At 35.9% G+C, this 11,975-nt stretch overlaps 1 protein-coding gene across 1 annotated transcript in view; it reads right to left on the bottom strand.

The window, feature by feature from the left end:
* Positions 1 to 1,834: 1,834 nt before the first annotated feature.
* The window catches only part of LOC143883043 (uncharacterized), a 15,982-nt gene continuing 5,841 nt past the window's right edge, over positions 1,835 to 11,975 (bottom strand). The window contains exon 2 of the mRNA XM_077386409.1: positions 1,835 to 1,879. Within this exon, the coding sequence (XP_077242524.1) occupies positions 1,835 to 1,879 (45 nt within the window). The remainder of the gene's footprint in view (positions 1,880 to 11,975) is intronic.

Below are 11,975 nucleotides of genomic sequence, written 5' to 3'. Positions count from 1 at the left end.
TAGGTAGTAAATGTTTGCGTCTAGGTTCCGTTTTGTGTAGATCCCTTTGTTGATTAAAGCTGCGCAAAATAGCTCTGTCACTTTTGCTTTGGTATTCGATGACTACGTCATCTCTACCAAAGAGGGGCATCTGTAGACACCCCCATTTTGCTCTGCCTTAGTCAACAAAGAAGTTAATGTTTTTCCATCGGTTCTTCTGTGTTTTCCATTCCCGTGTCCGTCCCCTATGTTTTCTCGATCTTTTGGTTATTTTTTTCATGTTTTGCGTCGTCCTGATAATTGTTGAGAGGGGTTGTTCGCAAGGATCCAAGCAAGAGAGAATTTTGACCCATTTGCTGGGCTCGCATTGAGCATTTGGATTGGATTTGGATCGAGCAAGTTGGCCCATGTAAGGAATATTCAAGTCATCTGTGGAGTTTACTATGGATATTAGCAATCAAATTTTATAAGAAGAATAAGTATGCCCAACACGGAATGGGGTTCACTAAGATGAAGCAAGCGGACCCGCCCAAAATTTCGATGAATGGATGTCATGGAAAATTTGGCCAAGGAGCCTAGCATTTAATTGTGGTCCAACTTCTAACTCGTTAAAAGTCATTAAGCAAGGTGGGCCCCAATTTGAGTCGGTACGCATTTTCAACATATTATGCAAACCATTGGGTCAACCTCTCTCTCTCTCTTTTAATTTTTTGAAAGAGCCATGTGTATGGATATCTGTGGGAAAAGTTGCACGTGAGACCCTTGCTTCTCGTACTTTGGAGAGGTGGTTTTCATGCAAAAGACAAATTGGCAAGGGAAAGTATTATTCGGTCATAAAGCAAGCTCTCATGTTTCTAATGCCATGCCAAATTTATAATTGTATACAATGGCCAAATATAGGAGCAATTTTGAATAAGGGGAATTTTCCAATCTTGGGATCATAAATAAAGCAAGGCAATAGTTAACTTGGGTAGTGGGCAAAATTAAACGATTGGGAGCTTACTTATTATTGGGGTTCTGTTTTTAGGTCGAGGGGAGAAAGAAATGGAATTTTTCTAAAAAAAAAAAAAAATGGTAAAGAGAAGCACATATAGCAACAGCATGCTTGGCAATTAAGGGGAGGAAATTCGTGCTCTCTAGAGGGGAGGCTCAGGCATTAAGAGAAAAGGATCGTGCTTTCTTACCTACACTGACTCCCTCGGTTTTTCTCTCCCCTACCCTCTCACCCTCTATTATTTCTTCTTCGTCACCTTCTGTTATTTCTTCTTTCCCACCCTCTGTATCTCCCTCAAGCTCTCCCATTGTTTCTACCCTCCATTAACCTCCCTCTGCCTCTCTATCTCCCTCTTCCTTTCCTTCCCTCCGTTTCCTTCTTCTCTTCCCCTATATCTCATCCCAACAGCAGCCCTCTCGGCATCTCTCCATCTCCCCACCTCACTCTGTTTTCTGTCCCTTTCCCCACATCCCTCTGCACAGCCATCTACCTCTGCTCTCTCTCACTCTCATACTCCCCACAGCCCATATTCTTCTCCCCTACGTATCTTCTCCCCAACTCTATTCCTCCCTCTAAACTCCCCTTTACAGCAACTCACCAAAACAAAAAAAACAAAAAAAAAAACGTGAAGAAGAAAAAAACAGAGTATCTAATACTCTGTTTTTTCTTCTTCTTTCACTATCTCTCTCTCTCTCTCTCTCTCTTACACTCCCTCTCTCCCTCTCTATCTCTATCTCTCACATTCACAGTTCTCTCTCACGCTCATCCCTCCTTGCCTCTGTTTCACCTCCTCCTCCCATTCTATCTCAACCTCTCGATCATTTTTTTTATCATCTCTATTTCCCTCAATCCCTCACCCTCTCATGCCCAATCCTTCTCCATCAAGCTCACCCTTTTCAACCTCACCTACATATAGAAAATAAAAAACAAAAACAGAGTACGGTTTCTTTTCCTATCTCATTATCTGTCTCCTATTTCTCTATATATTTGTTTCCTCTCTATCTCCTCATCTCTCATTCTCTCAGTTTCTCACTCTCTCTCCCTATCTCTCTCTCTTCCCATCCACTTGAGAAAACAAGAAAAATAAAAGGAAAAAAAAAGAAAAAAAAAGAAGGAAGCGGAGCGGGTCGAGCGGCGGCGGGATTTTCAGATTTTTCGGCTCTCGGATTCGGCGAAGATCTCGATCACAGGTAGGTGCTCAATTCTCAGATTTGTTCAGGATTATTTGACATTTTTTATGTATTTTGCATGGTTTTTAAGCATTTAATTGAATTTAATTGAATATTACATGTGTGTGCTCAAAATCATGATCTGCATGAGTGTTTCAATTCCGTTTCGTCTCGAAATTTAATACAATGATCTATCTAAATAGATTTAAATAACTATCGGATCGGATCGGATATTGGATCAAAGGTTTTTTAGAATTTGAGTGAAGAGTGGAATTTTATTTAAAATAATGGCTGAGAAATTACGAAATTCGAAAAAATAGCCATCTCAGGTTGATCTATTTTTTGGAATTTCAAAATTTTCTTGTGTTCATCACATCAGAACAAGGTTGGAGGACATTTTCCAGAGTCGTAATTTGCTCGAAAATCGTGTTTTAAAAATAGAAAACTATTCAAAAACATCCTTTTGACGAAGAAAAATAAAATATATACTAAATAGATTCCAAAATTAATGAAATTTCGTGGCAAAATAATATGGTACTAATACATTCTACCATGAATTTTTGACAATTTTGGATTTTTTTGGTATATTATTTTATGCTTTCTTTGAAAATTGTCAGATTTTGTGAGATTTGTTACAGACATCAGATCACAGATAAAATTCTCAAAATTTTTATATTAGTCTTATATTCCATATTTCTTGTCTCTGTAAAATTTTCAAGTGATTTAGATCTTGTTTCATATGGGATGTGGTGTAAATTTATAATCTGGTCTGAGAATTGGAAAATCCGAAATTGGTAGTAAATAGTCTCTAAAATTCATTAAATTTTCACAGCATGCTATGTTTACTCCTATATTATTTCTGCAGAAATTTCAATGAATTTAGATTTCTATTTCTAGTAGTTTCTGTGTTATTTTTGCAATCTGGTCACTTAATTGTTAAATCAAAATTAAATATGAGCTTAATGTACAAATCTGCAAAACTCTTTTAATAAGCTACATCCCATCATGTCTTGTTGCTGCAGAAGTTTCAATTCATTTCAGATTCATTTACAATAATTTCACTTGTAAAATTACTCATATGGTTTAAAATTGATAAAATCCATTAAAAAATTGAAATTAATTGAAAATCATCTTAAAATTTCTAAAGAACCTTAAATCTCTGTCACATTTTCACTCTTTAATCCATCAAAATAGAAATCTTAGGATCCTTAGATTTCCCTAGAAAAATGGCCAGTGCATCCACAATCGTATCCCAATTGCAACCGATCTTTAACAATTTGAATATTTAAGCTATAGCATGTTGTTGGCTCCGAGGTTCACTGTCCACGGAAATCCTGAGATATGCCAGGCAATAAGATGCTATAACCTAAGTATTAAATTGCACAAGGAAAGAGCGCACGATTCCCTTCCGTGGATGCTATTCTGGGTCGAAATTGGTAAACCCTAGAACCATTGGTATTCCTTAAAGGTCCAGAAACTGAAAAATCCTTAAAATCTGAAATTCATTAACTTCAAAAGCTGAAATCGATTCATCTCGTGTTTCTCGGAATCATTAGATTATGGTTTCCGTCGTAAGAACCATTAGAGCCCAATTTAGGAACACTGGTGTCAGGTCGTGTCCTAGGTTTTAGGGAGTCTTAGGTTTTAGGGAGTCCTAGAGTTAGGAGTCCAGCCTCATCACGTACGTTTGCTATAGATAGCAACCGTGCCATAGGTCTAGTTACACTAGTCACCCAATCTTTTCCTAGGACAAGCCTAGTAAACTAGGTTGTAGGCTAACCTGCATTAGTCTAAGGGACATCTTGCATTTAGATAAGAATCATATAGCATCTTAGATGAAATCCTAGGATAATAAAATCCTCAACTTGAATTAAATAACTTCTCTTAAAACTGTTGAAACAGTCAATCCCATCTAGGTCGGTGTCTTAGTTGAGTTAGGCATAAATAGCTTAGCTTAGGTGCACCGAACTACGTCGACTCTGATCCCAGTGGGGCTTGGGTACGTAGGCAGCTTGGATGTCTGATGGCATACCAACCGCAAGTCGGCTCCACAACAAATTGTGGGGTTTTGTATATTAATTTTCTAGTAAACTCTTAATTAAATCACTTAGGATTTTCCATGAAATTAGAATTTTAGGAGAACATTCACTTAGATTGAATTCAAACAAATTAAGAAGTCAAGATACACATTGAGGATCTATATTGAAATTAGATCATAGGATGCATGTCACATAGTTCGCAAATTAACAAAGAGTTGAATGAGCCATTTAAAATAAATTTAAAAGAGTTAACTTTTGGAATTGAAGACCGATTATCGGGCAGGAATGGTGCATGTGGTGGATAACTCCCCATACCTTCCATTCTTGTAACCAGGTAACGAGTCTAGAACGATTTCAACCATTCGTCTCTCACACCCAAAATCTCAATCCCACTGACTCCACACTCTTAAAAATCGTTCATTAAGTGGGACCTGTTTGAGATTTGTGTTGAAGGATAGAAATGCAGTGCAGCAAACATAGTGGGTCCACCCCTAATAGAAGGCTTGAATTTTAAATAATTATGGGCGCATAAATCCATTTAGAAGGTCTATTCATACGTAGGGAATTACCATTTAGGAAGAAAAAAAATATTAGAAGGATACCAACATGGGAAAAGGATATACAAAGAAGATTAAGATAATGGTTAAGCTATTTTGGAAACATGCCTAGAGCAGCTTGCTAAAGAAAAAAATATATGGAGATTCGGTGGAAAGAAAGCAAGGAGCTCATGTGGAAATCAATTTAGCCATTCCCCTCTTTTGATTCAAAATGAAGAATAATAAAATGAGGAAAGTTGCACAAAATAAAGGGGAGAATTTTAGAATTAAGAGGCAAGGATATCATGTATTAGAAGAGGGAGAGATCGAATTGGACGGGGTGAGATCTCTGGTTCCTAAAAAAAAAAAAAAAAAAGAGCAAAAGGGTGGCTCTGTTTTGAGAAGAGAAGAGCTCTCTGTTATTCTCGGGCTCTCCCTTGATGTTTCTGATCTCCTCTCACCCTACTCCACGGTTTTTCATTCTCCTCACTCAATCTCTGTTGATCTCTCCCCTCTATCCCTCTGTTATTTCATCTTCCCTACCCTCTCCCTCTTTTTTTTCTTGGCCTTCCCCACAACACCACCCTCTGTTCCCTCCATCTCCGAACCTCCCTTTGTTTCTTTCATCTTCTATCTCTCACACGATCCCTCCGTCTCCCTATCTGTTTTTCTTGATTATTTTTTAAAAAAATATATACGTAGAAAAAAAAAGAAAAAAAAAGAGAGAACGAAAAAAAACAGAGCATCTTACGCTCTGTTTTTTTCGTTCATCTCTCTCTCTCTTTCTTTCTCTCCCTCTCTCTCTCTCTATATTCCTCCCCATCTCTCTCACAAACTCTCTATATCTCACACTCTCTCGATCCCTCTCTTCCTCTGTCTTGGTTTCTTTCACCTTCCCATCTCTCTCTATCCCTCTCGTTTACTATCCCTCTATCCCTCTCAATTCTCACACCCTTCTCTATCTCAATCTCTCTCTCGGATCCCCACCACCTTTCTGTTTCTCTTATTCACTCTCATCTGTTTTCCTCTCTCTCGCTCTCTCCACAGTTCAAAGAAAAAACAAAAAAAAAGAAATAAAGAGAATAAAGGGGATCGGATCGCACGTAGGCGGGATTTTTGGACTTTTCGGCTCTCGGATTCGGCGAGGATCTCCATCACAGGTTAGTACACTATTCTCAGATTTTTCCCGGATGATTTGGTATTTTTTTATATTTTTGCATGATTTTTAAAACATTTAATTGAGTTTAATTGAATATTATATGTGTGTGCTCAAAATCATGATCTGCATGGGTGTTTCAATTCCGTTTCGTCCCGAAATTTAATACAATGATCTACTTAAATAGACTAAAATAACTATCGGATCGGATCGGACATTGGATCAAAGGTTTTTTAGAATTTGAGTGAAGAGTGGAATTTTCTTTAAAATAATGGCTGAGAAATTACGAAATTAAAAAAAATAGCTATCTCAGGATGATCTATTTTTTGGAATTTTAAATTTTTCTTGCGTTCATCACATCAGAACAAGATTAAAGGACGTTTTCCGGAGTTGTAATTTTCTCGAAAATCATATTTTAAAAATAGAAAATTCTTCAAAAATATCTTTTTGACGAAGAAAAATAAAATATATACTAAATAAATTCCAAAATTAATGAAATTTTGTAGAAAACTAATATGGTACTAATAAATTCTACCATAAAATTTTAAGAATATTTGGATTTGGTTTGGTATATTATTTGATGCTTTCTTTGAAAATTATCAGATTTTGTGAGATTTTTTACAGATATCAGATCACCATTAAAATTCACAAAAATTTTACAGTAGTTTTATATTTTATATTTCTTGCTTTTATAAAATTTTTAATTTATTTGGATCTTGTTTCCTATTGGTTGTAGTGTAAGTTCATAATCTGGTCTTAAAATTGAAAAATCCGAAACTGGTAGTAAATAGTCTTTAAAATTCATGAAAATCTCACCGCACGCTATGTTTACTTATATCTTTCTACTGTAGCAATTTTAATGAATTTAGATTTCTATTTCTAGTAGTTTCTGTGTCATTTTTGTAATCTGGTCTTATTATTGTTAAATCAAAATTAAATATGAGCTTAATGTAAAAATATGTAAAACTCTTTCAAAAAGCTACATCCCATCATGTCTTGTTTCTGCTGAAGTTTCAATTCATTTCGAATTCGTTTGTAACAATTTCACTTGTAAAATCACTCATGTGGTTTAAAATTGATAAAATCCATTAAAAAACTGAAATTAATTAAAAATCATAATAAAGCTTCTAAAGAACCTTAAAATTTTGTCACACGTTCACTCCTCAATCCATTGAAACAGAAATTTTAGGATCTTTAGATTTCCTTGGAAAAATTGCCAGTGCATCCATAATCGTATCCCTATTGCCCTCGATCTTTGACAATTTGAATATTTAAGCTATAGCATGTTGTTGGCTCCGAGGTTACTGTCCACGGAAATCCTGAGATATGCCAGGCAATAAGATGCTATAACCTAAGTATTAAATTGCACAAGGAAAGAGCGCACGATTCCCTTCCTTGGATGCCATTCGAGGCCGAAATTGGTGAACCCTAAAACCATTGGTATTCCTTAAATGTCCAAAAACCGAAAATCCTTGAAATCTGAAATTAATTACCCTCAAGAACTTGAGTCGATGTGTCTCGTGTCTTTCGGAACCATTGGATGATTTTAATTCAATATTAAATGTGTGTGTTTAAAATCATGATCTGCATGAGTGTTTCAATTCCGTTTCGTCTCAAAATTTAATACAAGGATCTCTCTAAATAGAGTAAAATAACTATCGGATCAGATCGGACATTGGATCAAAGGTTTTTTAGAATTTGAGTGAAGAGTGGAATTTTATTTAAAATAATGGCTGAGAAATTACGAAATTCGAAAAAATAGCCATCTCTGGATGATTTATTTTTTGGAATTTTAAATTTTTTTTATGTTCATCACATCAGAACAAGGTTGGAGGACGTTTTCCGGAGTCGTAATTTTCTCGAGAATCATGTTTTAAAAATAGAAAACTCTTCAAAAATATCTTTTTGACGAAGAAAAATAAATTATATACTAAACAGATTCAAACATTCATGAAATTTCGTAGGAAAATAATATGATACTGGTACATTCTACCATGAATTTTTGAGAATTTTTGGATTTGGTTTGGTATATTATTTTATGCTTTCTTTGAAAATTATCCGATTTTGGGAGAATTTTTACAGACATCATATCACAGATAAAATTCCCAAACTTTTTACATTAGTCTTATATTCCATATTTCTAGTTTCTTTAAAAGTTTCAATTCATTTCGATCTCGTTTCCTATGGGATGTAGTGTTAATTTATAATCTGGTCTGAAAATTGAAAAATCCGAAATGGATAGTAAATAGTTTCTAAAATTCATGAAAATCTCACAGCATGCTAGTTTTACTTATATCTTACTACTATTGAAATTTCATTGAATTTAGATCTTTATTTCTAGTAGTTTCTGTGTTATTTTTGCAATCTGGTCAATTAATTGTTAAATCAAAATTAAATATGAGCTTAATGTAAAAATCTTCCAGTAAGCTAAATCTCATCATATCTTGCTTATGTAGAAGTTTCAACTCATTTCGAATTCGTTTACAACAGTTTCACTTGCAAAATTACTCATATGGTTTAAAATTGATAAAATCCATTAAAATATTGAGATTAATTGAAATTCATCTGAAAATCTTTAAAGAATCTTAAATCTCTGTCACGTATTAATTCCTTAATCCATCAAAACAAAATTTTTAGGATTTTTAGATTTCCCTGAAAAAATGGCCAGCGCATCCATAATCGTATCCCTATTGCACTCGATTTTTGACAATTTGAATATTTAAGCTATAGCACGTTGTTGGCTCCGAGGTTACTGTCCACGGAAATCCTGAGATATGCCAGGCAATAAGGTGCTATAACCTAAGTATTAAATTGCACAAGGAAAGAGCGCACGATTCCCTTCCTTGGATGCTATTCTGGGCCGAAATTGGTGAACCCTAGAGCCATTGGTAATCCTTAAGTGTCCAGAAACTGAAAATCCTTGAAATCTGAAATTCATTAACTTCAAGAACTTGAATCGATTTGTCTCGAGTCTTTCGGAACCATTGGATTATGGTTTCCGACATAAGAACCATTAGAGCCCAACTTAGGAACACTTGTGTCAGGTCGTGTCCTAGGTTTTAGGGAGTCTTAGGTTTTAGGGAGTCCTAGAGTTAGGAGTTCAGCCTCATCACGTACGTTTGCTATGTATAGCAACCGTGCCATAGGTCTAGTTACACTAGTCACCCAATCTTTCCCTACGACAAGCCTAGTAAACTAGGATGTAGGCTAACCTAGATTAGTCTAAGGAACAACTTGCATTTAGATAAGAATCATATAGCATCTTAGATGAAATCCTAAGATAATAAAATCCTCAACTTGAATTAAATAACTTCTCTTAAAACTGTTGAAACAGTCAATCCCGTCTAGGTCGGTGTCTTAGTTGAGTTAGGCATAAGTAGCTTACCTTAGGTTCACCGAACTACGTCGACTCTGATCCCGGTGAGGCTTGGGTACGTAGGCAGCTTGGATGTCTGATGGCATATCAACCGCGAGTCGGCTCCACAACAAATTGTGGGGTTTTGTATAATAATTTTCTTGTAAATGCTTAATTAAATCACTTAGGATTTTTCCATGAAATTAGAATTTTAGGAGAACTTTCACTTAGATTGAATTCAAACAAATAAAGTAATCAAGATACACATTTAGGATTCACATTGAAATTAGATCATAGGATGCATGTCCCGTAGTTAGCACATTAACAAAGAGTTGAATGAGCCATTTAAAATAAATTTAAAAGAGTTAGCTTTTGGAATCGAAGACCGATTATCGGGCAGGAATGGTGCATGTGGTGGATAAATCCCCATACCTTCAATTCTTGCAACCAGGTAGCGAGTCTAGATTTTTGGTTAATTATGGGTCCTAGATCCCACATCTAGGTGGCGACTCTGTCAGTCTCTTTTGTGTGGAATTCGGATTGCCTTAGTGATCACAAGTTCACATAAAAGATGAATTAAAATCAATCATAAAATGCACACGCCAATCGCGTGTGTACGAGAGACCAAGAGAAGAGCGTGGCGGCTCGCACCCCACCCCCTCACGCGGGATCGGGTCTCACACATGCCCTCTAATAGTCCACTCAAAAAAAAAACATTTAACTATATATATGAGAGGCAAATTGAAAAGGAAAAGGTTGGCCTACATTGAAACCCAACATGTCTGCCAATATAGAAAATCAGGCTTTGGTAATGGAGATCATGCTTTAGAATAATACACATGTGATCCACACACAGGGTGTTAACATCGATTAGAAGGCAAACACGTCTATGATTAAGAATCAAGAGAGATGAGGCCAATGTTCTTCCTCTTAAGTATCTCAAAAGAAACAATATGAGGTACTAAAGCAAAATATGTATTACTTTAAAAGCAAATCATATTAAAGGATTCAAGAACTGTGGCTCAGGCATTTGTATTTTACAATATATTTAGCATGCCTCACAGTAGATTGCTGAGCAAGGAATATTTTGGAGATGATAGAAGCATTGCATGGGTTCCAAATATTTTTTAAATCAGAGAAAGTAACTTGAACAGGCGTCACATAACAACAATCATGTTCCATGAAACGCCTAAACGACTACCTCCTTCAAAAGAAGAATTTACCAAGTTATGCATTTTCAGATGAATAAATCCCATTCAGCAGAATGAAACTCAAAAGCAAATTGGTGAAACAGCTTTTCACTGGACTCTAACTCTGCAAGTGTACTTGTGAGATAGTCCCTCACCGACTCTTAACTCGGTGCTCGCATCAAAGATTGAAGATTTTGATTTATAAATTGAACCAAGAATTACTCGACCAATTATCGGTGGCTAAAACAGGTAAAGAATGTTCGAGAAGACTCAAACTTTCAATACCGGATAGGGTGATGATACATCGAGTTTTTATTCTGGAATCGAGAGCCAGATCATTCAAAACGGGTAAAGATTATTTGAGGAGACTCAAATTTTCAATACCGGATTTCAAAACGGGTAAAGAATGTTCGAGAAGACTCAAACTTTCAATACCGGAGGGATGATGATACATCCAGTTTTTATCCTGGAATCGAGAGCCAGATCATTCAAAACGGGTAAAGATTATTTGAGAAGACTCAAATTTTCAATACCGGATTTCAAAACGGGTAAGGAATGTTTGAGAAGACTCAAACTTTCAATACCGGAGAGGATGATGATACATCGAGTTTTTATCCTGGAATCGAGAGCCAGATCATTCAAAACGGGTAAAGATTATTTGAGAAGACTCAAATTTTCAATACCGGATTTCAAAACGGGTAAGGAATGTTTGAGAAGACTCAAACTTTCAATACCGGAGAGGATGATACATTGAGTTTTTATCCTGGAATCGAGAGCCAGATCATTCAAAACGGGTAAAGATTATTTGAGAAGACTCAAATTTTCAATACCGGATTTCAAAACGGGTAAGGAATGTTTGAGAAGACTCAAACTTTCAATACCGGAGAGGATGATGATACATCGAGTTTTTATCCTGGAATCGAGAGCCAGATCATTCAAAACGGGTAAAGATTATTTGAGAAGACTCAAATTTTCAATACCGAATTTCAAAACGGGTAAGGAATGTTTGAGAAGACTCAAACTTTCAATACCGGAGAGGATGATGATACATCGAGTTTTTATCCTGAAAATGACGGTCAGGTCGCTCCTAACATAACCTCCTAGAGGTCAGAGAGGAGGAAAAATAGTTAAAACATAGCACAGCTGGAATAGATCTGAAAATCATAACCTTTACCACAGGTATAACTCAAAGGTACTTGATGAAATCTTGCGGGCATTGGCCCCTTTAAACAAATAAACCAAAACTCTGCCTATATTTTGAAAAATGCAAAACTCAATTTTAAATTCCACGAGGATTGGATTTTTCTGAAAAAAACTGATCAAGGACCCTAGCTCGAAAGGGGATGTTCGAGCTTCTCTTATCTTTATTTGACAAGAATAGCCATCTCAACCCTAAAGTTTTGTTCAATGCCTTTTATGACTTGGGAAACCAAGTCGTAAAAGATGCCCCTAGTATGATTTAAATTCCATTACAAGATTCATAAGAGAGCTAAACGCACGGGTTCAACTAAAGGCTACCATTTCAAAGAAATGCTCAAGGTTACAAAGCTTTTACAA

The sequence above is a fragment of the Tasmannia lanceolata genome, unplaced genomic scaffold, assembly GCF_043159265.1.
Source record: "Tasmannia lanceolata isolate RefF3 unplaced genomic scaffold, GAP_Taslan_0.1 ptg000008l, whole genome shotgun sequence".
NCBI classification, from domain to species: Eukaryota; Viridiplantae; Streptophyta; class Magnoliopsida; order Canellales; family Winteraceae; genus Tasmannia; species Tasmannia lanceolata.
Note: the sequence above shows the minus strand (reverse complement) of the source record. Positions and strands in the feature narration are given on the sequence as shown.